The 26,864-nt window shown below is 38.6% G+C and overlaps 1 protein-coding gene across 2 annotated transcripts in view; it reads left to right on the top strand.

The window, feature by feature from the left end:
- RAD23B (RAD23 homolog B, nucleotide excision repair protein) overlaps window positions 1-17,601 on the top strand; it is a 32,096-nt gene extending 14,495 nt beyond the window's left edge. For both annotated transcript variants that reach the window (XM_081152014.1, XM_081152015.1), the window contains 7 exons: window positions 1,412-1,680; window positions 5,151-5,203; window positions 6,188-6,315; window positions 8,378-8,510; window positions 10,348-10,475; window positions 11,187-11,357; window positions 16,714-17,601. In XM_081152014.1, the coding sequence (XP_081008140.1) occupies window positions 1,412-1,680; window positions 5,151-5,203; window positions 6,188-6,315; window positions 8,378-8,510; window positions 10,348-10,475; window positions 11,187-11,357; window positions 16,714-16,827 (996 nt within the window). In that variant the 3' untranslated portion in view covers window positions 16,828-17,601. The remainder of the gene's footprint in view (window positions 1-1,411; window positions 1,681-5,150; window positions 5,204-6,187; window positions 6,316-8,377; window positions 8,511-10,347; window positions 10,476-11,186; window positions 11,358-16,713) is intronic.
- Window positions 17,602-26,864: the final 9,263 nt, after the last annotated feature.

Below are 26,864 nucleotides of genomic sequence, written 5' to 3'. Positions count from 1 at the left end.
GCCCAGCCAGCGTGGCTCAGTGGTTGAGCATCGACCTATGAACCAGGAGGTCATGGTTCAATTCCTGGTCAGGGCACATGCCTGGGTTTCGGGCATGATCCCCAATAGGAGGTGTGCAGGAGGCAGTTTATCAATGACTCTCGTCATTGATATTTCTCTTTCCCTCTCTGAAATCAATAAAAACATAACGTGTGTGTGTGTGAGAGAGAAAAAGCGGCTTGGTTTGGTACTGTTTAGAACAAGGCTTAAATTGCTCTTTGTGGCAACAGAGAACTTGAGGGCATGGTATGTTACAGTATTACAGTGATTACAAATGATCCTAAGGGAAATATTAAATGGGCAAAATGCATTTAAATGATATTTTTATCTAGATTGGAGTTTTAGAACATTAATAATTTGTAGTATTAAATGCGCAGTTTAAAAAGTTAGATCTAAATACAAAACTCTTAGAGACATGAGCCCGGCCAGTGTGGCTTAGTGGTTGTGTATCGGCCTATGAACCAAGAGTTCACTGGCTCAGTTCCCAGTCAGAGCACATGCCAGGGTTGTGGGCTCAAACCCTAGTAGCAGGTGTGCAGGAGTCAGCCAATCAATGTTTCTCTCTCATCGATGTTTCTCTCTCTCTATCCCTATCCCACTCTCTGTAAAATCAATAGAAACATTAAAAAAAAAAAAGAATAGGGAAAGAAGGTGATGAATGCTATTACTATTTTTTTAAAGTTCCCTATCTTGCACTAGCCACTTTTTTTCTAATGCACTCTATACTGGCTCAAATTGAACAAAGATGTAAGTCAGCTCATTGCTTTTACAATTTGTTGTTTTATACTTGGAGCAAATTGTGTTAAATTTTAATCCCATCTTCCATCAAAACAGTTACCTTTTGTCATTAGGAAAGTTATGAGCTAAATAGGTTATGAGCATTGGTAGGCCTTGGGAGAATAAAAAGACTCTTTACCTGTATATGATTGCTTTTTGTTCTGTGGAAATCATCATGGCTCTGTTTCTAGTTCAGAAAGTGCAGAGCATGTGGTTATAATTTTACTTGGCTTTTATTTTTCAGTTTAACTAAATATCTCAGAAGTTATGTTAACCTCTTTGTACTTACACCTTCAGTTTAATACCAACAGTTTTTTCATATTGATATGAAAGCTGAAACTGTTGGCTAAAGCTAATTGAGGTTGATAATTAAAGTAATATACATGCCCTCATCCGCTTTGAAAGAGTAACATAAATAGTGATTCAGAGTCTTAATGTTTACAATTATGTCACTTGACAAAGTTATTTTCAAGTTACAAGTTTGTATTACTAGTGTTGAGTTTGTAGCATCCTGTAACAATACAGTCTAATTAGAGATCAGGTAATAATGAAGTATTTTATTATCATTCATTATTTTGTTTTTTAATGTGTTTAGCCCAAAGCAGTGACAACACCAGCACCAGCAACAACTCAGCAATCAAATTCTGCCACCACAACCACAGTTAGTTCCTCCACAGCACCAGCTGTGGCTCAGGTCCCAACCCCCACCCCTGCTTTGGCTCCCACTCCCACACCTGCATCTATCACTCCAGCATCAACGACAGCATCTTCTGAACCTGCACCTGCTAGTACAACAAAACAGGAGAGCCCTGCAGAACAGCCAGCAGAAACACCAGTGGCTACTAGCCCAACATCAACTGACAGGTAAGAACTGGATTCTAGAAAATTGTCCTAACATGAACTTCATGCATATATTTATTTTGATTATTTTTTTGACCAAATTAACGCTGTTAAACTTTTTCTAAACTTTGAACTCTGACAAAAACAGTATTACTTGTGTCTGTTTAACTTTCCATAATCCAAATTTTTATATACTCTGTTTTTTTTCCCCAGAGGGAAAAGGAAAGAGGATCAGGGTCATCATTCACTTTGTGTAGAAAATTTTGGAAATACAAGTGACCAAAAAGAAGAACTAAAATAACAGTGTATTATAGCTTGACATATTATAAATAACTTGACATTGTCCCTATCATTATTTATATTTGATTTATATTCTTTCTTTAAAATATGTTTTTATTGATTTCAGAGAGAGGAAGGGAGAGAGAAATAGAATCATCAGTGATGAGAGAGTCATTGATCGGCTGCCTCCTGCACCCCCCCCACTGGGGATCGAGCCCTGGCTGGGAATCAAACCATGACCGCCTAGTCCATGGGTCGACGCTCAACCACTGAGCGAACAGTGGCCAGATTGATTTATATTCTTTCTGATTGTTGTCATATATGTGATCAGCATCCTTCCATGTCAGTAAATATTTCCAGTTGCTGCATAGCATAGTGTTTTGATCTGACATCTGTTAGCTCTTAACTTTAAAGAAGTAATTAACATCTTTGGGGTTTTTCCTCATCTGTAAAATGTAAATGACAATAGAATCTACCTGTCTCATAGAGTTATTTATAAGGATTAAATGAAACAATGAGTGCATGAGATGTGAAATAGCACATGGCAGACAGTATGTGCTGAGTATCAGCTATTGTGAATATTTCACCTATCACCTTATTTTTGAACATATGGATTATTTCAATTTTGCACTGTCTTGTCTTTGTGAACTTGTAGAAATTTAAAATTTGCCTGTAAATCTTGAGAACAAAAGAAAAAGTGCTGGGATAATTGGGGAGCAATAAATAATTTCTTGTGGCAAGTTGGAAGTTAGGATATTCAGTAGTTTATGATAAAGACATCCCCCCCTCCCCCCCATAATAAATAAAATAACCAAACCAAATACTTCAGTTCTCTTGGCTGGAAAACTGTATCAGGGAATCCCAACTTAGATAGAGCATGAGTTGTATTATGTCCAGTGTGGTCTTTGGAGCTGTTTGTATTTTTTTACTTCAGTGCAGCTCAGGACCTCAGTGGCAGTAGCGGGACTCCTTGGAATTAGAACCAGACACAATGGAAAACTGCAGCAATTTACTCATTTCCCAAAATTATGCATCTCACAGAAGGATAACACAGGAAGGGAAAGATGAGAGGAGCTGAGAAAACAAGCTACAAACTGTGCCTTAGTCCCTTCATCTGTGCTGTAAAATGTTTAGTGTCCTGTAAAGCACAAAACTTAGTGAAATGATTGTCAGGACATATTCTGGTGTGAATTTGATGGGTGTAAGAAAGTTTGTCCATCCCCACTGGCCTGACATTTTATTATTAGGGATTTGTTTCTCAGATCAATTTGTTCTTCAAATACTGTTACAATGCAAATTCCACTCAATCCATTCTCTAAGGTTGATAGCTGACTTAGAGAAACTGTACTTGTGCACAAGAACTATATTGTTTGTAGTTGAGGACAAATTATAACCAAATTAAATATTCATTAGTAAGGGGATGACTTGACCTGTGACTTGTTCATATTAGAGAGCAGTGCTACTCAAAGTGCAGTGGTCAGTAGGCAGCATTGGCATCACTGGGAGGTTGTTTGAAATTAATTCTTAGGCTTCGCTTCAGACCTCTAAATCAGAATTATCTTGGGGTAGGTCCCAGAAGTCTGTATTTTGCCAAGCTCTTCTGGTGAAGTCTTAGACTTGCTAAAGCTTGGGAAGCTCTGATATCCAGTACCACAGGCCCGTGAAAGTGTGCGGTATATATTTGTATTAAGTGAATGTGGTTTCAAGGCTATGTTATCAACTGTAAAAAGCAGATTGCAAAACAGTACAAGTGAAAACCATAAACCAGACACAAGCCACAAACAACATATATTCTGTGGGTATGCTTAATAGTGTGTAGTAGAACAGGGACAATACACTGACTGACCGATAAGTGGTTTCCTCTGCAGACAGGGAGGGAAGACATGGTGAGGCAAAATCAAGAATGGTGGGTAAATGATACCTCACTCTTAGCTGTAATGTTTAAAAAGAAATTTTGAAACTGTGTGCAAAAATAGCACAAATTATTCTGTAAAAGAGCAATAGTAAAGGGGCAGTAACCCTACCAGATAGTAAAATGTATTATACATGGTAACAGTTATAACAATTTAGAATGACTCTTAACTAGAAAAACTGCTCAGTGAAATAGACGGTAGTTTAGAAACAGACCAAAGTACATATAGGGGTTTAATATAAGATAAAGATGTAATTTCAGACCACTGTGGGGAAAAGGCTGTTGGGATAAATGCCTAGTCTCCTGGAAGAGGGATCACATACCTTACACTTACAAAAGTAAATTCTAGATAGATAAAGATTGAAAGTAAAAGTGAAATCATAAACAAGAAGAGAACATGGGGAAAATTGAAATAATCTTAACCAAAAAAGTCATAAAAGGGGAATGATTAATAAATTTGACTACAGAAACAATTTAAATGTTGGCAACCAGACTAAAAATTCCTTAATAAGAGCTTGATTTGATCAATTAAATGGAATACTGTGCATCTTTTGGGAAAACTTGAGGTAGTTGTGGTTGTGCTGACATGAAATAATTGTTTGGTTAAATAAAACACAAAAGAGGACAGAGTGGTTACTGTATAAAACTGATAGTGGTGATTGCCTCTGGGCAGGCATCTTTTCAAAAAGACTTAGCTTCCCGATATATATTTAATTTTGAAGTTTTGCTATCTAGTTAATGAAGATACTTTAAAATTATACCAAAGGATTATAATAATCATATTGGGCATTACCATGCCAGGCACTTTGCTAAGCACTTTACCAGTGGTAACCATACCCACATTTTGGGATACGTGGATATTATTGTTGACATCATTGTATTGATGAAGAAACTGAACCTTAGAAAGTAATTTATGAATTCAAACTTAAGTAGTTCCCTTGCTTTTGCTATGGCTACAGGGTTTTCTCAGAACTGAAGTATACTGTGTTTGTTTTTAAAATTGGGACAGAGGCATACGTGTGTCACATTTATTAATCCTCAGGTGAGGATTAAAAAATAAGTAACATAAAATGATGGATTTGCAGAACAGAATGAGTACTAAGATTTAAAGTTCTTCCCAAGCCATAAATGTTATAGATGAAGCTTTGGGGTTTAATTTAGGACTGTTTTATGTTTTAATACCATAGTCAGACTTTTACATTTAATGAAAATCAAAGAATCTCTCTACAAATTAGACAGTTGCTAAACTTTAATGTAAATCTTAAATACTTTCTGATATGATTTTTCTAAAAACCTTTTCCAGTACATCAGATTCTTCTCGGTCAAACCTTTTTGAAGACGCAACAAGTGCTCTTGGTAAGTGTCTACATTGTAAATAACCCTGTAAGAGAGAGGGACGGGGTGTAAGTTTTGTTTTCTAGATCATGATAATGTGTTTGTTTTTATGGCTGCTTACAATCAAGCTGTTAAATAATTGATTTAGATAATTATTTAATTAATAATGCTACTAAAAACTGTAAATTAATGTTTCGTACATTAACTTTTTTCAAGATGACTTGTTTTCAAATTTTTCAATTACAGTTGGCATTAAATAGTATATTAGTTTCAGGCATACAGCATAGTGGTTAGACATTTATGTAACTTACAAGGTGATTTCTGCCCTCCCGCCAATAAGTCTTGTACCCGCCTGGCGCCATACATAGTTATTACAGTATTACTGACTATATTCCCTGGGCTGTACTTCACATCCCCATGACTGTTTTGTAACTGCCAATTTGTACTTCTCAATCCCTTCACCTTATTACCCGACCCTCCAATTCCCTTCCTATCTGACAACCATCAGTTTATTCTTTGTATCTATGAGTTTGTTTCCGTCTTGCTTGTTTGTTTTGTTTTTTAGATTTCACATGTATGTGGCTCGTAGCCCTTTCCCCCATCATCATCAAAGCAGCATAGCATCTCTGACCCTGCTTTTCTCCTCTCTTCCTTACATCAGTTTCTCTGATCTTCTTATCTACTTCCCTCCTACTTTTAAGGGCTTTTGCATTGGGCCCACTCAGATAATGCAGGATAATTTCCCAATTTTAGCTGATTAGCAATCTTAATTCCCCTTTGCTAGGTAATCTAACATATTTATAGGTCCCAGGGATTGGCATGGGTAGAGAGGCATTATTCTACCTAGTACCTATATGTTATAGTTCATGTTGTTATTCATCTTTGTATTCCTAGCACTGTAGTGCCTGAAACATTGTATACATTCAAAAAGTATGTGGAGAATGTTTCACATTAAATGTTCCCTTTCTTTTCCCTCCTTCCACCCCTGCTCCCACCTTTTTGTAGTGACAGGTCAGTCTTATGAGAATATGGTAACTGAGATCATGTCCATGGGCTATGAACGAGAGCAAGTAATTGCAGCCCTGAGAGCCAGTTTCAACAACCCTGACAGAGCAGTGGAGTATCTTTTAATGGTGAGAAACATTTTACTTCTTCATTCTAGGTTAAGACCAAAACCTCAAAGAAACAAAGATTTTAAAGAAACCGTACAGTTCACAGGAGAATAATAATATATACTAGATAATTTACATAATGCTTTATTTTTCTAGTATGCTAACGTTTTGTGTTGATGAAATGGCCTCTTCTAAAAGATTTTGATAAGATTTTTAGTTACTAAACAGCATGGCTAACTGAGATGCAAAGTTGGCTATTCATTTGGACTAGATCCTTCTACGCCAGTTATATCATCTTCAAAGGCTGATAGTTGTGTGTTGGGGGGTGGGGGAAGATTTCCTTTTTATGTAATCTAACATTTTAGTAGCATTTTTGACTGCCAGTAATCCTGGATGTACTATTTAGAGCAAAAGTGTCAAGTTAGAAGCCCAACCCAAATATTACTTGATTTATGCTCTAAATTTTGGTAATTGATAACTTTTATTTTAAAATACATTTTATTGATTTCAGAGAGAGGAAGGGGGAGGGAGAGAGAGAGAGAAACATCAAGGATGAGAGAGTCATTGATCGGCTGCCTCGTGCATGCCCCCTATTGGGGATCGAGCTCGAAACCTGGGCATGTGCCCTGACCAGGAATCGAACCGGGATCTCCTGGATCATAGGTCAGTGCTCAACTGCTGAGCCACGCTGGCGAGGCAATTGGTAACTTAAAAATTAGATTTCACTTAAAAATTCAGATAATCTGATTTATCTGGACAAGTAGGATCCCAGGTTTTTGCAAGAGATTAGGAAAAGTTTTAGATCCTAGACTCTCTCTTTTACTATCTTCCCCTTTCATTCACTGTTTCCTGACATAGTATTATGCATTTAATTTAACATGTTACCTGCCTCTTTCCATTGACATTTGAATTGTTAGCCTGTTTATAGTTGGTAACAGCTGAAGGGATTTCAAATAAGTTACTGTCTTTTACTAGCCTGGCATAAAGGTTTTTGAGAAATAGGCTGTGAGCATGGACTGAAACCCTTGATACTTTATGACAATGAATGTTAGTTTTATAGATGTGGCACAGGCTAAAGTAATTGCGTAGAATTCTGGAATAACATTATTTTTTTTAATCTTAACACTTTATAATTGTCTGGTATTTTGAAGTATCATCAAAGTCTGAATTGCCCTAAATATCACCCAAAATCCAAATTCTGGGAAATATAATCCATACTTCAACCCATTCTTTTGTTTCCAGGTTATACATCTATTAGAAACCCTTTTCAGATAGTAGTTTCAGGATAGTCATAGTCATAAGCGAATAAATGTTCTGCCTCCACCAGTTATTTGCATACTCATTTGTATGTGAGATTCACCAAACCTTTCCTTGGCATATCATTTTGTCTTTAAAATGCTGGCAATTCATTTTATTTGTTTGGAGTTGAGGAATCATATTGGATTGATAATCACTGTGGAGTGGAAGAGTAACATTATACGACATTTCAAGTTTTCAGTAGCTTCATATGGCTAATGGGTATTTTATTGGAAAGCAGAGCTATAGAAAATACTTCATTTAGCATGGAAAGTTCTGTTGGACAGTGCCACCTTATAGAAATAATGGGTTCTTCACCACACTTGGGCCATTTCTAATGTAATTTAAATATATGTAGCTTTCAGATAAGTCTTGATCCTTTACTTTTTAAAAAAATTTCCTTTATTTATTGATTTTTTAAAATTTTTCTTTTGAGAGAGGCTAAGGGAGGTGATGGAGGCTGTGCAGGGAAGGAGAGAGAGACAGAAGACAGAGAAAGACAGGCAGACATCAAGTTGTTGTTCCACTTATTTATTCATTCATTGATTGTTCTTATATGTGCCCTGACCAGGGATGGAAACCCACAGCCTTAGCATGTAGGATGCTCTGACCAACTGAGTTACCTGGCCAGGGCTTAATCCTTTACTTTTAATTGAAGCAGGCATCTGTTTGATGCTTTTGGAAATTAGACAAGGATATTAAATACATTAATAAATCTTTTACTCTGTGTAATATTTAACTAACTTTAAATGATAGGGTATTTTAAAGCTTGGAAATTGTATTATAGGGAATCCCTGGAGACAGAGAAAGTCAGGCTGTGGTTGATCCCCCTCCAGCAGCTAGTACTGGGCCTCCTCAGTCTTCAGTGGCTGCGGCTGCAGCAACGACGACAGCAACGACTACAACAACAAGTTCTGGAGGTAAAGTGGAATCTTTTGGGTGGGAGGAAATGGTCTTGAATTTGTACTGTAAAGTAATTTACTCTGAAGTATTTTGAGGTGAGATTTATTCCCAGAGCATTTGGGTAACTCCTAAAGCCCATTTGCTATTCTTTAATGTTAAAGATGAGCCCAAAAGAAATTCTGACAAGTAGATATAAGAGATATTCTTGCTTGTATTCAGCATCATTGCTGCAGTTTTGGTAGAGCATATTCTAAAGAAGAGATGCTTCCCAGTTTGCATCCATTGTCACATTCCAAAACTATTTCTAATGGTTTCTCACTTTGTCTCTTTCATAAATTTTATAGAGTATGTATAATTTTAAAGCCAGTAGTATCTTAGTGGTTATTATGCAACCAAGGAAATAAAAACCTCGAGAGGTTTGAAATTTTGTGTCTAGAGGTGAAAGCTAACTTGAATTCAAGTGTCTAATGGCCCACATTTCCATTGTATAAAGTTTGACTGTACAAAGCAAAGCCTGGAGCCTTTGGTAGGCCCAAGAATTACTTAGTGTTCTCCTTTATTCTTTCTTTTGTGTATTGATAAAGCATTCAAACTGTTAATTTTGAAGAGGCCATTCTTTGATGCGTTTTCTAGCTCTAGTTGTGACAGTCAGCTCTGGTTAAGAGAAATTTCTAAGCACTTTATGTACAGTCTCCCAGAAGACAGGCTTGTCATTTCTTGAGGATTAGCATAGAAATGGAAAGAGGAAGCCACTGCTTTGGTTCAGATTGAGGGTGCTGTTCCATTGAGCAGCATTTATTGAGTAACTTACTTTCTGAGTCTCTTTTTCTTCGTTTGTAAAATTGGCGTTACACGAAGAATAAATATCTGTTACATGGTCATTTTAATTTGAACAATTGTCTTGAATTAAAATTTAGGAGATAACATCTAAAAAATTCTTATTATTCATTAGTAACCTCAAAAACAGTTCTTTTGTATGTAATTTTTTATTTTGTACAGCATAACCAGACAAACACCACCACCCCAAAAATTCACAAATTCTACATCTTATACCTTATTTGGTATTATTAATATTTATTATTATAAAGGGATCTTGGACTAGAGTTATAAATGTATTAATACTAGATAGTCTGGTGGCTTGTTTATCTTGTTTTTGTAGATTATAAATGTTTGAAATTTGACGATGATAAAAAAAATCTTCTAACTCTAGTAATAAAACTCCATCTGATCTGTAAATGTGAACTCTTAACTTTCAATTATTAATTACAGGGGTTGGCCAAAGCAGGTTTACAGCTGTAAGTACATGATACACAGTTTATTCTTGTATTATTTATTTATTTATATTTTTTCATACGAACTACTGTAAACCTACTTTTGTCCGCCCGTTAGGAATTTCCCAGGAATTCAAGCTCAGATTGTTTTTGGGTGTTTGTTTTTAAGGTTTTGGTTATATTATAAAGTAAGTGGGTTTTGTTTTGTTTTTTTCTTAGTCCTGCTATATATATTTTTTAGGAACTTCTGAGCAATAGGAACAACTTCTAGTACTTATTATTTTGATAGAGTACAGAGCACAAGTCCTCAGTATTATTTGATAATATTGAATGCCTGGGGCAGTTGTAGGAAAACACCTTTCTTTTAGTGTTCTGTACTCTACCTTTGCTAATGGAATAATATGTGTAGACTTGGAAATTGGTAGAGTTTGAAGATTTTGTCATTATTTACTTCATTTTATATACATCTGAGAACTCAGACTACATTTTTTTACTTTCCAATGCTCAGTCTAAATTACAATTGAACCAGCTCTTTGTATATGTAATTGCTACTTTTGTTTAGCAACGTTTATGTGTATTTTAGGACATCCCCTTGAATTTTTGCGGAATCAGCCTCAGTTTCAACAGATGAGACAAATTATTCAACAGAATCCTTCCCTGCTTCCAGCATTGCTACAACAGATAGGTCGAGAAAATCCTCAGTTACTGCAGGTGACTATTTAACCAGTGTTAATTTCAGAAGTGGGTTTAGAGTGTGTCACATTTTGAAAGCTTTCATGAGCACCCCCTTCCCCTCCACCAACTCTAAACCATTCTTCTAAGCTACCTTCAGTAGAATATGCTACATAGAGAGATAGGTGTACTGGAAAAAGAGTTGGGGGTGGGGGTTGGGTTAATTTTAGTTGGTCAAATAATAAATTTGGGAAACACTTTATTAAAAGAATCTGTGAAACTCTTCAGCAAAGAAACTGTTTAACTTAAGTCTTTTTCTCCAAGCTTATTTGTGGAGTACCACCTCTTAGAAAACATACTCATGGGCTTATCAATGAATGCTTAGGTCACAAAATATTTGAGTTTGGTACATCATTGTACTACCTGCTGGTGTAGAAGACATATATAAGTTCTGTTCCCTCTTATATTTGTCAAGTAGTTTTTTAACATTGATTTTATTTTTTGGCAGTTACATTTATGAGAGAATTTGAATTCTCTTAATTCTTCACTGTTTATCTCACTCAAAAGAACTGAGCTTCTGTAATAATATACAAGAACTCATATCCTCACAAAGACTAAATAATCTAGAATCATTCTAAAACATTGCAGTTACAAACTTATAGCTTCTCTTATTTGTATTTAGAGTTCTTATTTTTCTGAAGATATTTGATATCAATGTATTATTTTTCTCTGTCCTTCAAATCACCACAGCAAATTAGCCAACACCAGGAGCATTTTATTCAGATGTTAAATGAACCAGTTCAAGAAGCTGGTGGTCAAGGAGGAGGGGGCGGAGGTGGCAGTGGAGGAGTTGCAGAAGCTGGAAGTGGTCATATGAACTACATTCAAGTAACGCCTCAGGAAAAAGAAGCTATAGAAAGGGTGAGTTTAAGTAAAACTAACAGTTCAGCTCTTTAGTCACAGTAGTCACATTTCACATGCTCAGTATTCACTTGGCTAGTGACTCCCATGTTGGATAGCAGTGATACGGAGTGTTTCCATCACTGGAGGTAGTTCTCTTAGAGTCAAATAGAGCATCACCCCCAGGGATTGCAGTAAAGACAGGTTCTTCTCAGCCCTGCTTTCCCATCTTTCCTTTGCGAGGCCAAGGGACCAGCGTGAATACCATTCTAGCATGAACTAGTTATAAATATAGGGTGTCCCCAAAATGTATACACATTCTACATGTGTATAAAGTCAGTGTTTATTAACATACAATTCATTTTCAAAATTTAAAAGAATCTACAGAAATGAATAATTTTTTTTGTTTTCGTCTGTTTCCAAACTGATGTTCTCATCCAGACACGGCTGATAACAGAAGGAATGGAATCAGAAACATCAGGAATCATTTTATTTGGTGTTTGTGTGCCCTTAATTCGTTAACTGTTGCTGGTTTTGTACCATAAACTTTGTCTTTTATGTATCCCCATTAAAAAGTCTAGTAGATAAATTTTCTTTGTTGAAAGCTTACTGTGGCTTCACCCATTATTTCAGATCAGTTAAACCTGAAAAGGAGTGAAAATTAAGTGAATTATCAGCTGTTACATGTGTGTATACATTTTGGGGGACACACAAGGTGTCCCCCAAAGGCAGTGTTTGTATCCAATAGCATTTTAGGATGAATTTCCTTTGTTCAAAGCTTAGTCTGGATGAAAAGAAACGGCAGTTTAACTTTCAGCTGTTAAAATGGGTGTACATGTTTTTGGGACACCCTGGATATTAAGAAACAAAATTTCATTGATATTTGAAAACTCAGTAAGAAAATGATCTGTAGGTGTTTGCCCAATTTAACATTATCTATTTTAAAATTTATATTTCAGAGTTTTTAACTTCATTACTGTCACTAAAATGTAAAATAGGTATATGAATTATAAAAAATGATGTACAGTAAATATAAGAACCTGCTATGCTGATTCTCTTCCCATCCTTACTAGGTCGACCAGTATAGGTCGTGGCACTGTGTTAACCTAGTTTTTATGATACTGTGACTAATTATTCATTCTATGGCCCCATTGTTAACGTTTGTAAATAGGGAATTGTAATACTTGCCCTGTTTTACAAAGTGTCCTGAGATGGAAATTCGATAAAGTGCTTTTTAACTTAATACTTAGAAAACTGTCTGGACAATAATTTGTCCTTGTTTATGATGTAAGCATATCAAGTGTTCAAGGTTTATAATTATGTATTTCTTAAAAGATTCTTTATCATGCTGGTATTTTCCCCCCTCAAAGTAACAGAAGTGAGTAAATGACACTTGCCTCAATTGTTCTGTAGCAACTGTTTTTTGAGGTTAGGGTTATCAGTTCTTGTTTCTGTGTTGGAGAAGTTTTCTTTTTGTTGTTTGTGCTTTTAATGTCATACTAAAAAATTATTGCCTAAAACAAGGTTAAAAGATTTACTTTTGTCTTTTCACTGAAGAGCTTATAGTTATTATTACTTCGAGGTTTGTGATCCATTTTGAGTTACGTTTTGTTTATAGTGCCTAACTACATTCTTTTGCATCTGGTTATTCAGTAGCCTCAGCACCTTTTATTAAAAACACTACTCTTGCCCGGCTGGTGTGGCTCAGCAGTTGAGCATCAACCTATGATCCAGAAGTTCAACGTTCAGTTCCCGGTCAGGGCACACATACCCAGGTTGCAGGCTCGATCCCCAGTGGGGGACGTGCAGGAGGCAGCCAATCAATGACTCTCATCGTTGATGTTTCTCTGTCTCTCTCTCTGTCTTTCCTCTCTCTCTCTCTCTCTCTCTCTCCCTCCCCCTTTCCCTTTCTCTCTCTGAAATCAATAAAGACATTTAAAAACAAAAAACTACTCTTTCCCCACTAAGTCGTCTTAGCATTCTTATTAATAAAATCAATTGACCAGAAATGTGATGATTTATTTCTGGGCTCTCAGTCCTGTTCCACTGATCTATGTGTTTACCCTGTGTCAGTACCTTACTGTCTTTTTTTTAATCCTCACCTGAGGATATGTTTTTACTTTTTAGAGAAAAGAAGGGAGAGAGAGAGAAACAACATTGATCAGTTCCCTCCTGTACATGCCTGACCAGTTATTGAACCCAAAACCTAAGTATGTGCCCTGACCAGGAATTGAACCCGTGACCCTTCAGTGCTCAGGATGACACTCCAGCCAACTGAGTCATACCAGCCAGGACCTCACTGTCTTGATTACTATGGCTTTGTAGTAAGTTTTGAAATCAGGAAGTGTGAGTGCTCCAGTTTTGTACTTCTTTCTCAAGATTTCCATATCAATTTTAGGATCAAGTTGTTCAATTTCTGCTGCCCTCCGCCCCCCCCCCCCAAAACTAGATATTGTGTTTTTGTGTAGATCAGTTTGGGGAGTATTGCCATGTTAGCAGTATTAAGTCTTATCAAGCCATGAACATGGGATTTCTTTCCACTTATTATTAGATTTTCTAGAATTTCAGAAATGTTTTATAGTCTTCAGTTTGTACTTGTGTTAAATTGATTCCTAAGTATTTTGTTTTTGATGCTATTATAAGTGGAAGCGTTTTCTTTTAAAAAAATACGACTATTGATTTCAGAAAGAGGAAGGGAGAGAGAAACATCAATGATGAGTCATTGATCAACTGCCTCCTGCACGCCCCCTGCTGGGGATTCAGCCCACAATCTGGGCATGTGCCCTGACCAGGAATCGAATGTTGATCTGGATCCTAGATCGATGCTCAACCACTGAGCCACACTGGCTGGGCTGGAAGTGCTTTCTTAATTTCATTTTTGGATTGTCATTGCTAGTTTTATAGAAATACAATTTATTTAATGTATTGATCTTATATCTTGCAATCTTCAACTTGTATCAATTCTGATCATTTATGTTGTTTTAGGATTTTCTGTATGCAAGATATCATTTGCAAGTAGACATAGTTTTACTTCTTCTCTAATATGGATGCCATTATTTATTTGTTTTGAGTGGCTAATTGCTCTATCTGGAGCCTCCTGTGTATTGTTGAATAGAAGTGACGAGAGCCAACATGCTCGTCTTTTTCCGCATCTCAGGGGAAAACATTTCAGTCTTTCACTAGTAAGTATGAAGTTAGCTGTGGGTTTTATTAAATTCCTTCTATCTGTTTGAGGAAGTTTCCTTCTACTCCTAGTTTGTTCAGTGTTTTTATCACAAAAGGTGTTGGATTCTGTCAAGTGCTTTTTCTGTGTTTATTAAGATGATCATGTAGTTTTGTTCCTTTTTCTGTTGATATGCTTTATTATGCTGATTGATTTTTGTATGTTGGGCCAACCTTGTATTGGTAGGATAAATCCCACTGGGTCATGGAGTATAATCCTTTTTTCTGTTGCTGGATTTGATCTGCTAGTATTTCGTTGAGGATTTCTGGATCTATCTTCATAAGAAGTATCAGTCTTTAGTTTTCTTGTGGTGTCTATATCTGGTTTTGGTATCAGTGTTTTAGTACTGGTCTTATGAATGAGTTGGGAAGTGGTCCCTTACCTTCTGTTTAGTAGACTATGAAAATTAATGTTAATTTTTCTTTAAATGGTCGGTAGAATTCACTAGTAAAGTTATCTGGGCCTGGCTTTTCTTTTTGGGAAATTCTGTGATTACTCATTCCATCTCTACTTGTTACAGGCCAGTTCAGATTTCCTGTTTCTTCTTGAGCTAATTTTGGTGTCTTTTGGTCACCTTCCCTCTAAGCACAGCTCCAGCAGTAGCCCATAAGTTTTAGTGCTTCACAGTTTTGTATTCATTCATCTCAAGTATTTTCCAATTTCCTTTGTGATTTCTTCTTTGATCCATTGGTTATTTGGGATTGTTTTAATTTTCACATATTTATGAATTTCTCAAATTTCCTTTTGTTGTTGATTTCTAAATTCATTCCACTGTGGTCAGAGAACACACTTTGTATAATTTTAATCCTTTTAAATTCATCGAGGTTTCTTTTATGGCCTAACATGGTCTTTATATAGAGAATGTTCATGTGTACTTGAGAAGGATGTGCAATCTGTTTTAAGTATCCTGTGTCTGTTAGGTCTAGTTGGTTTATTATGTTCAGTCTTCTGTTTGCTTTTCGGTCTTCTGTGTAGTTGGTATATCCATTATTGAACGTGAGGATATTGAAGTCTCCAACAGTTCTTGAATCAGTTTTTGTTTCATGAATTTTGAGAATCTGTTATATATGTGTATAATGAAGTCTTTCTGATGTTTTATATTAAAATGTCCTTCATTATTAGTAACAATTTTTATCTTAAAGTCTATTTTGTCTGATACTAATAAAGCCACTCCAGCTCTTTTTTTGTAACTGGTTTGCATGGTATATATCTTTTTCCATCCTTTTACTTTCAGCATGTTTGTGTCTTTGAACCTAAAGTGTGTGTCATATAGAAGCTTATAGTTGGGTTGTGCCCTATCTACCTTTTACTTCAGCTAGCCCAGATTTAATCTGGACAAGACGTAGGTAACAAAATCATTTGAAGTTTCTTCTCCTTTCATGGATGAATACTCATGCTGAATTGGGACTTGTGCCCAGTGCTTTAAGGTCATTTCTTGATACAGTCTAAATCAAGGCCATTGAGACAGTTGAGGAGGGGATTCATAAATAACATTTGGCTGACAAATATATCGTACCTAGTGAATTAGATCATTGACCTTAGTGTTGAAAGTCTTTAAAGCCGTGATTATTGAGTCACAAGTGATTTTTAACAGAGTAGGAAAGTGAAAGTGGCTCATATCACCATTTAAAATGCCATAAAAATTAAGCAGATAAAAATAGAACACCATATATCTTGATCTCAGAAATATTATGTAATATTACTAATAATTGATCACCCATTTTTCTAGTATGGAGTGTTTCATAAGGCAAGGAGATTGAGAATGATATTTGATCCTAATAAAGGATATGACTTTCTTTACAAATAATTGGGTGAAGTAGTTAAACTTATCTCCAGTTCTCATCTGTATCTTCACCCCTCATATACTAAAAGCAATTTAATTTATAAATTTCTATAGAATCATTTAATTTTAAACCACCACAGTAAGCAACTAATTTTTAGTGTTAATGCCAACTGTTGTTAGCAAAGTATCTGTTAGTTGAATAGCTTTAACTAGGAACAAAGAATTTTGTAAGTGGTGGATAAAGGAAAGAGTCTAGATTCATTTGGCCCCTTGGGTTGGATATGGATGGATTCATGTAAAATTCTCAAGGGCTTTTGTGTCTCTTACAGTAAGTTTTCAAGTGATGATACATTTTCTCTTTTTTCTTCCAGTTAAAGGCATTAGGATTTCCTGAAGGACTTGTGATACAAGCATATTTTGCTTGTGAGAAGAATGAGAACTTGGCTGCCAATTTTCTTCTACAGCAGAACTTTGATGAAGATTAAAAGGGACTTTTTTTTTTAATCTCACACTTCACACCAGTGCATTACACTAACTTTGTTCACTGGATTGTCTGGGATGACTTGGGCTCATATCCACAATACCTGTATAAGGTAGTAGATTGTTGGGGGTGGGAGGGAGGGATCTAGGATAAATACAGTGCATGTCTGCTTCAATTAGCAGATGCTGCAGATCCACACAGTGTGTAAAATAGACAACCAAAAATCAGCTTTTGCAGGTCTCTATCTCTTGTATAAAACAGTAGGTAACTTCCTAGGTTTCACTTTTTAGTGTACTAGATCCAGAAATTTAGTGTAATGCCCTGCTTTGTATTTCTTTGACTTAACATTGGTTTCAGAAAGAATCTTTGCTACCTAGAATCTACAGTCTCTATTTCATGGCAACACTGGATAATGGCTTTATGAAATTGAAAAAAATTGGAACAACTATAAATAGAAATGCCAAATAATTGATGGTTATTGTTGCTGCTTCAAATAAGTATAAAATTAATGTCAAGAAAGCCCATTCTTTTCATGTTAAATACTTAGGGTGGGGGTGGGAGGAACGGGAACCTTTTCTTAAAGTGAAAATAATTACTGCTATTTTAAAATCTCTAGATCATTGAATGTGAGACCCTTCTGACATGATTTGAGAAGCTGTACAAGTATAGGCAGAGTTATTTTCCTGTTTACATTTTTTGGTTTATTTGTGGGGGAAATTGGTAGGTGTCTAATTACTGTTTACTTCCTTGTTATATTGCAGTAAAAGTTTTAAAACCACCATTGCATGTTTGCTTTTGATGTATCCCTTTGTGGAATTAGCACTTTGGGGCCATGGAGAACTGCAGTGCTGACTCTCCCTCTCGTCCCTTCTCAGCAGAAACGTGCTTGTCCCTAAGTTGTGAGTTCAAACTGCAACCTTTTTAAAAACCCACAAAATGTTGATTCAGTTCAAAATTAATACAAATGTTTCAAAACTAGGTTTCTGGTATTTGTAAATGTTTTTCCTTATTAGATAAGAATGTATGACCATTAAATTGCTTTCAAAAAGAAAAGGTGGACAGAACTAGAATCCAGCATCTTTTATTGGAAAGACTGATGAAATCTTTTGGAAGGGTTGGGACATGAGGCTGGAAAAGTACTTTGGAAAATATACAATCAAGATATCTCGTGGCATATTAAAAGAAAAATCTTAATAGCAGTGTTGGCTTTTATTTGGATTTTTTCATCTCAGTTTTTTCCTTGGAATCTCCTTCATTGGCATTGTCTGATCATAAAGAGGGGGTAGATGTCTACTTGTTTAGTTTTTCAAATCTGTTTTCCTGGCTATAAACAAGACTATTTAAAGAAATTTTTTTTTCTGCCATCTGATACTGAGTTAAGAAGATGAATTTGCACAGATTTCTCCCTGCATAATATCTTGCAATAATCCTTAGCACCATTTGGTGATGACTTTTTACGGTTTTACATCACGCACTCGTAACCTCTCTCTTTTGAAAATAAATGAAACCATGATTTCTCCCCACAATGTTAATTATGTAGTTTAATCTTTTTCATGTGTTTATTCCGTAAACGCAACAGGCCTTTGGACTTTGTATTACCTGTATGTTTTATAAATGAATCATGCAAAATATCTCAGGAGAATAAAATGAGGATTTGTAAATATGTTCATCATTCTAGGCAAAGGAGTTGGGAAGAGGGGTGGCATTTCTGGTCGATTATGAAATACTTTCATTTATTTTGTGACATTCTTTCCGCTACCTAATTGCTCACAGTAGCGAAAACTGGAAAAAGGAAAAAACACACAACAGCAGCCTCTTCCTTACTCTGGAAAGTGACAGCAGAAGTTGGTGGCATGGCGCTTTTGTCCTTGGACAACAAAACTACAAATAGTGGGATTAATTATTACCAGAGGACAGTTCAGGCCAAGTGTTGACTATTCTTTACAATACCTTGTTTATCTGCTTAAAGAACCAGACAAGACGCTGTGAAAGGAATAGGCTTTTTGTGACCTTTTGCTGTTTTTAATTTACAAACAGTTTGGTAAATCTCTTAATGTAAGTGACTATTCGACTTTGGAGTTTTGCATTTGAGGTATTATGTCATCTATTCCTTGAAATGTTTTCATTGTTGCTCTATGGAAAATGTGAGGAAGCTTAAGTTTATATTTGTTAAAATCTTATTGCCATCCTCAAGTCAAATATGTCTTTACATTGTTTAAAAATACTGAAGTGTTCCAGCGAATAATTTTTTCCTGTACTAGATGGCTAGGATTCTAGAGAATTAATTATAAAATATTTTCAATACATCCAACATTGCATTTCTCATTTTTTAAGTGATTTTGCCATATAAAATCTAAGGTTGAAAGTTGCCAATGCCTTTGTCACCGATCCTTCTGTTTTCTTTAGTGAGTGGTGCAGGTAGCATGTAGAAGGCCAGGCACTAGACCCATTTTATTGGGTCTCCTGTTTGTTTTCTCAACTAAAGCATCAAAACAGAAATGGGATACCTGCTGGAATGTAAATCATGTTTCATAAGGGCTTTTAGAGGTTTCAGTATCCCCATTTCCCCCATACTTCATGCCTTACAGCAGCCAGCCTAAGACTGCTACAAAATATTCAACCAAACATCATCAGTTTCAGGGAGTAAGGACTTCCTGACCAAGTCTGTATTTTGGTGAGTTCCCCTGCCATGAGGCTCAAATGTCTCTTCAGTTGACCTCCCTGTCCATTTTGTTTCACTTCGTTCTGCTAAGCCAGGGGCTGGCAAACTACAGCCCCCTGAGCCAAACCTGGCTCACTGCCTGTTGTATGTTCTGTAAGTTAAGAATGGCCATTACATTTTTAAATGGTTCTTAAAAATTATGATACGTGAAAATTATTCAGATTTCAGTGTCCATAAATAGTTTGATTGAAACAACCATGCGCATTTGTTCACATATTATCTATAGCTACTTTTATGCCAAGGGGGTTTGATGTTGAATAGTTGCAACAGAGACTAAGGCCTGCAAAGCCTAAATAATTATGATATGGCACTTTACAGAAGAAGTTTGCCATCCCTGTTCTAAACTGTGATTAGCCTGTCATATGTTAAATTATATGATGCTTTTTATTTTTTGATATTCTTGGCCCCTTCAGGGCTTAGCTTCAGTTTGTTTGTTACTGTCACAGGTTTTTTCCAGAGGAGTGGTACCACCCCCACATCTGCACTAAGGAAGGAGCATTGTGTGCCTGGTGTGCTGGCCGAGCATGTATGTGGTGTCTTGAAATCATTCTTTGCTGTTGCTACACTATTTTTGCTCTTACAAGAAGGTAATAAAATTCAGCACTAAGCTCACTGTCTAAAGCACCTGGCATAGTGACGAATCAGAACAAAAAAGTCAGATGACTCTTTTTTGGCTTTGGGATCCGAGTTGGGGCAGTTGAACAGCTGGAAAAAGAGTAGGTGGAACCCTTCAGGGAGAAGTGTAGCAGTTGGACCTGTTTGGGTGGCAAGCAAGTTTCTAGAACATTGTGTGGGTAGTGGGGAGGGGCCGTGATGCAGAGAGTGAAGACTTGGACTTGCTGGGAAAAAGCACTTGCAGTAATGTTTTGGGAACCACAGGAACGGCAGCAGTGACAAATAAGTTGTAAAAGGCCTTCCCTATCATGATGAGGTGAGAGTTGGAAAACAGGTCCCTCAGTAGGGTTTTTACTGGAGAGGAGGCAGGGGCACCAAAGAAATAAGTGCTTCGTGTGTGGTGCTCAAAGAAATAAGTGCTTCATCTGTGTGGTGCTGCAGATTCCAAAATGAAGGAGAACGTGGACTCTGCCAGTGAGCTGGAAATACCATTGAATAGTGATAGCTCCGTTAATAGAAACAGTGTAACTTGTCTTCCAGGAGCACAGATTAGAAAAGAGTCACCCAGGCTCCTGCCTCATGTCTCAGTTTTCTGTTGATTTAAACCCCATCTGGCTCAGAATGAGTTAGAGATAACAGTCCTCTCCAGCTCATGAGGTGGTCTTCAGGGCACCTGGGGAGCCTGGCTTCAACCCTAGCCCCAAGCAACATATTTTTTCCCCAGTTTTGAACAAGTATTTCACTGTGATGAAAATGTGGAGAAGCTCTGTCCTACACTATACTATCTCTCTAGATGGGCCTCCTGCCTGTTAATGGCCTGCACACAAGTGTGCACCTACCGTGGCTGGTTACTGCCTATAGAAGAGCCACCTTAAGGCTCAGAGGGTGTTTGATATGGATCCCGGGTTGGTTATTGACAGCTGCTATCTCTTAAGTCCAGAATTATTTCAGAATGCACTTGAAGTTTGGCTGTAAATTACAGGAGCCAGTCTGGGTTTTATTTGCCTGCAATAGCAGATTAAAAGAACACTTGATAAATTCAAAATTGATTGGTTAAAAATTGGATGCGCCCTGGCCAGTTTGCTCAATGGTGAGAGTGTCTGCCCTTGGACCTAAGGGTCTCAGTTCAATTTCCGGTCAAGGGCACTTATCTTGGTTGCAGGCAATATCCCATCCGGACACATTTGGCAGTCAGCCAATCAGTGTGTCTCACATTGATGTTTCTGTCCCCCTTCTCCCTCCTCTCCATTCAAAAAAAAAAATCAGTGGAAGAAATATCCTCAGGTGAAGATTAAAACAAATTGGATGAAAATGAATGGGGCTGATGGGACTTTTGTCTTAGGACAGCTTGGTTGGGGTTAGGGTTCTTGTTTTTGAATGGTTTTATGAACCCTGGAGTTATTTTTGCAACTTTTCTTGTATTTTAACCTAGGTTAGGGTTTTTTGTTGTTTTGGGCTTGTTTTCAAATCTCTTTGGTTCGTTAGGCCCGCTTCTGCTTGTTTGATAACATTTTGACCAGTTCGAAGGAAATTATTTGAAGGAAAGTTAAATATTTTTAACAAATTTATTACTACTTTAATTGTAAAATATTTTTATGTCTTTAACTGGTGTTACAACTTTTGCACCGTATTTGCTTTTTTTTTTTTTTTTTGCAAAGAGCATTAACAAATTTTTAACTCGTAAACAATTTCAAACTTACAGAAAAGTTGCAGGAGCAGCACAGAGCTCCCATTTACCATCACCCCCTCCCCAAACCCAATTACATTTTGCAGTTGATCCAGTAATGCCGTTATCCCAGGAGGATCCACTCCCGATTAACATGCTGCATTTAGTCTCTTCAATCCATACTCTTTCTCAGTCCTTTCTTGGCCTTTATGACCTTAACACTTTTCTGAAATTACGAGGCAATTGTCTTATAGAAAGTCCCTCAGTTTGGTGTTTCCTCATGACTCAGGATTTTTGGGAGGAGTACCATAGAAGTGCTGCTGTGCTCTTCCACTGCATCCCATGAGGGGCACAAGGTATCGAGTTCTCCCCGCACTAGTCATGTTCATGTTGATTGCTCAAGGAGGGTGACGTCTGCCAGGATTCTCCACTGGACAGTCACTGTCTGTCTCTTTGTATGTAATACATATTTTATGGAGAGATATTTTGATTCTGTAAATATCTGATTTCTCATCAAAATCCTGCCCATGAGTTTTACTATCCACTAATATTTCTTGCCTGCATTATTACTAAAATGGTTGCCAAGTCGTCCTCTTCAGATTACGTAATTCCTTCTACATTTATTAGCTCACCTTCTGTATTCTGGCATTGACTTTCCCCCACTTAAAATTTGCTTCTCTTCGGATCCAGATTCCTCCTTTATTCATTGGTATACAATCCAACACTACTGTTATTTTGATGCTTGAATTGTCCCAGGTTTTGCCACTGTGTGCATCCCTAAAGCTGGCTTCTGTGTTTGGCCTGCCCTTGTCACTCCTGAGCACTTCCTTATTTTCTGGCATGATAATGTATTCTGGGGTCTTGTACTTTCTGTGCCCCATCCCTGGAATTCACCATTTCTTCTAGGAGCTCTGGTTCCCTTTCGTGGATATTATATTTAGAAACCAAAACTTAGTGCTCCTTGTGCTCATGGCTGCTGGAGTCTCACTGCTTCTGAGCCATCTGTCTGGGCTCGTAGGATATAACGCACATGCATACACATTTACATCTGTATTTTTGCATCTATATATAGATCACTGAAACCTGAGTTCACGCAGGCACCTTTAATTAATCCAACACCACAGCGTACCTTCTTGCTGCTCCCTTTCTATGTTTCCAGCTCCTCTCTTGGACAGTGAGAAATATGGATCCCGTTATGCTCAGTATGTTTACTTGTCACCTTCCCTGTGAGTAACCAATCTTGGGCACTCAGCTGTCTTTCTTGTTTGAGTGCTGAGTTGCCATTCTGCTCAGCCACTTTCTTCCCACAGATGGAGCATTAATAGTTTAAATGTTATTTTCACTGGATTTAAATGGAGGTACAAATGTGTTTAGGTCATTTCTTGTGAATTTAGCATTCCAGTAACAGCACCTCCATACAGGAGAGGAGAAGGCCTTATTTATCATCCCCGTGGCTCTGCCACCAGATCGGTCTCTAGATGCCCTGGAATCTCAGCACATGGAGATAAAATGCTGGGCGAGTTTTCCCAGTTTCCTTCTGTTGGGACCATTGTGTGTTTTAGGTGTGAGAGGTGGTGAAGGAAACTGCGGGATGAGCAGACGGGGGTGGAATGCAGCCTGGACGCTGACTATGTGGTTCCCCCAGAACCATCCATGTGCTGCTTCCCTGGTTCATACATTCAGCAAATGATGAGCGACTACCGAGGGCCAGGCTCTTGGTTTGGAACTGTTCCCACCTCCTTTTTCTTGCTAATCCCTCTGTGCCCAAAACTATGCAAAACCTTCTTGTGACCCCCCTTTTCCCTCCAACTTGGGCTAGAGACCTCTGTTTTCCCAGCCACTTGTAAATATCTACTACAGAAGTGAAAACCCATAAACTAAGGTAGTGACTGAGCATCTGGCAAATTCTTTGAAGTCAGTGGTGCTGCCTTTCGTCTCTTTGTCCTCGGAACCTAATGAAGGGCTTAGACCAGAGGAGATGCCCAGTCAATCCTGGATGGATAAATAGGCAATGAACCAATAGTTGGGGCTTTTGTCATCTTTTTGGGGCTCTCAAGTTTCCTTACCTTTTCTGCCACCCCTTCAGTTTTACAAGCTAAGAGGTTGAGTGACACTAATACCCCGAAAGCTTCTGGTTTTCTTTCCTCAGCCCAGGGACCTTTGCAGCAGATTCTGAAAGATCTGACACGTAATGCAGGGAGCTGGCTGGTTGCAGAGACAGTGGGATCCTGTTGACAGATTCCAGATGGGTCTACGTCTGAGACTCGATGGAGAGCAGAGCAACAGCTGTACTTCCAGGTGTCCCGTGCTGAGGCCAGGTCAGAGGGACTGGGGCTCAGTCAGGCCTGGCTTTCTGTCTTCACGCTCCACACCAACTGTGTGACATGAGCCATGTTGCTCTGCCTCTGTGTCCTGGTTTCTCCCCTGGAAGACAGAGCCTGCCCTGCAGGCTGCTGGTGGACGCCAGGTGAGAGTGGGTTGGAGAGCACTTTACCAAGGCCAGCTGTGCTGTGGCTGCTGACTGCTGACCCGGATCTGGAAGAAGTTCTCTGCCCTCCGGTGAGGTGGCCACTAGAGGACTGAGGGTGGCTGAGTACGCCTGCTTGATCTCTGGGTGCCTGAGTCCTTCCTGCTTCACTTATCACCTCAGCATTCCCAAGAGACGGGCTTCCCTCTCAGCTGGGGAGCATGGCTCAAACACTTGACATTTTAGGCACAGACCGTTTTAATTTCTGTGAACTGTTTCTGAGCAATGCTGAATTTTCTCCTGTCAGGTTCTAGGCCAAGGAATTGGGCAGCTACATCTTAGCTAAGATCAAATTTGGCAGAGAACCCAGCAGACCTGCCTGACAAAATGCCCACTGTTCCTGTCACCCATCCCATGGGATTCATCTCAATATCTTTTAATTTCTTGACAGTCTTTCTGATCTGCCAGGGGCACAGGAACTCAGATGTGGAGGGGACTCCTGGGTGCCATTCAGAGATTAACACAGCGCCTCTTTCATGCCTCACTTGGACTGAGTTATGTCAAGTCCCTTCCCCATCCTGATGAACACTACTTCAGGGAGGGTCTGAGTAGTATGAACTATAGGAGCTCTCACCTCCCTTGTTCTGAGCATGATACCTCTATTGATGCAGCCTAAATTCAAGCTTGCTGATTTGACAGCCACATTACCCTGTGGCTGTGGATTGAGGAGCTATGCTAATATACAAGAGTTTTCGAGGTGTCGTGCATTCAGAGTCCACATCTGATCCTTGTTACAGACACAAAAGCAGCGTACCCCCGGCTTACATGTATCTCCTAGCTATGAACTAGTACTGTTTTTACAAAGTCGGAAGACAGAACCTGCCCTACAGGCTGCTGGTGGGGGCCAGGTGAGAGTGGGTTGGAGAGCGTCTATCCTGGCCCAAGAGAAGAGAGGGAGCTTACCTTTATAAGTCCAGGTGCCTCTCCCTGTTCAATTCCAGCATCATTGCCATCTTACGATGGATTAACTGAGGCCAGTCAGGCCAGAGTTACACAGCTACTAAGTGTTAGCCAGGCTCCAAAGACACCTTGGTGACCCTTGCTCTCATCCCTGCCTCTTCACTCCCCCTGAGTTAAGTCTTTTCCTTCCTGTGATTTTTTTCAAATCCTTGCTGTTTTGACAGGTATTTGCTCCTCTGGTGATCTAGACCACCAATTGCTAGACCAGCAGTTCTTCAAATGTAATTTGAGGACCACTTTGGGGTTGGGGGGGTTCTATAAGGTCAGGACTATTTTCATAGCACCAAGACTATGCTCTCGTAGGTATAGCGGAGTTTCCCAGATAGCATGACGTGCTATCACAGCAGGTAGAATGAAGGGGCAGATGTGAGAATCCAGTCTTCTGTTTCAAGCCAGACAACAAAGATTTGCAAAAATCCAACACCATTCTTTCACTGATGTTTTAAATTTTTTTATCAAGGTTTTTTAAAAACAGTAGTGGGGTTATTTTAAATGAATTAGTATTATTTTTTAGATTTCTGCATTTTAATTTCTAATCAAGTAAATATTGATAGGTATAAACCACACGAACAAAAACTCTGGGTCTCAATTTTTAAGAGGGGGAAGAGGTCCTGCAACCAGAAAGTTTGGGAACTGCTGTATTAGGTGATGGTCTTTCCACTTTAGACTTGTGACGTGACCCAGAAAACCCTGCTTGGGAAGGTCACTAGGGTGATTGTCTCCTGTCTGCTGCAGTCACGGTTGGAATGTCATACCTGGAGCTTGTCCGATGCCCCTCTGCCGCACTGCCCTCCATTCCCACTTTCAGAATAACAAACTCTAAACTTCTCTGCTTGGCTTTCAACACCCGTCACAGACTTGCTCCAGCTCACAGCTTCAGCCTGTCTCCCGCCCTGCCCACCATATATGGCAGGACTTCATTACCCAGGTATTTCCCTGCCACACATTTACACGTGCTGGTCACTCTGCCTAGAAATTCTCCCATATTCCTCTCACCTGAACTCCTACTCCACCTTTACAACCCCCTTCGGTGTTGCGTGCTCTGTGAAGGTTTTCCTGCCCAAGCCAGTGGAAGACTGCCCCCTTGTTATACTCTGAACAGGTGATGCATGAACTCTGCATATCTGACCATAATTATTTGCACATTTGTGTTATGGACGTGTCAAAGTCAAAGCAAAACTTGCCATATCCATCAGCGGCACTGTGAGCTCGGCACCCACAGCTAACGAACTGGAAGGAATTGTGCTTTGACATGTTGGCTACAGGGTTGGGGTGGCAGGAGGGTTGGTCTGGCATTGCAGAGGGAAATTAAAATGAAAAGCCCTAGTGAGTAAAGGGGAAATGCCAGGACCTGAAGAACAGGCCGGAAAGGTGTAGGGAAAATGCTCTGCACCGTGCCCTGGCACGCGCCCTTGTGGTGGGGAGAGCCAGCACCTCTGCTCTAATGGAAGAGTTGAAGCAACCTGTGGGGAATCAGGCCTGGGGGAGAGGGAAGGTGCAGGTCTAAAAAGCCCAGGTCATACTGGCCCTCTAGTGCCCACGCGTGCAGGG

This window comes from Miniopterus schreibersii, assembly GCF_964146895.1.
Source record: "Miniopterus schreibersii genome assembly, chromosome: 11".
NCBI classification, from domain to species: Eukaryota; Metazoa; Chordata; class Mammalia; order Chiroptera; family Miniopteridae; genus Miniopterus; species Miniopterus schreibersii.
This window is presented reverse-complemented; position numbering and strand designations above follow the sequence as displayed.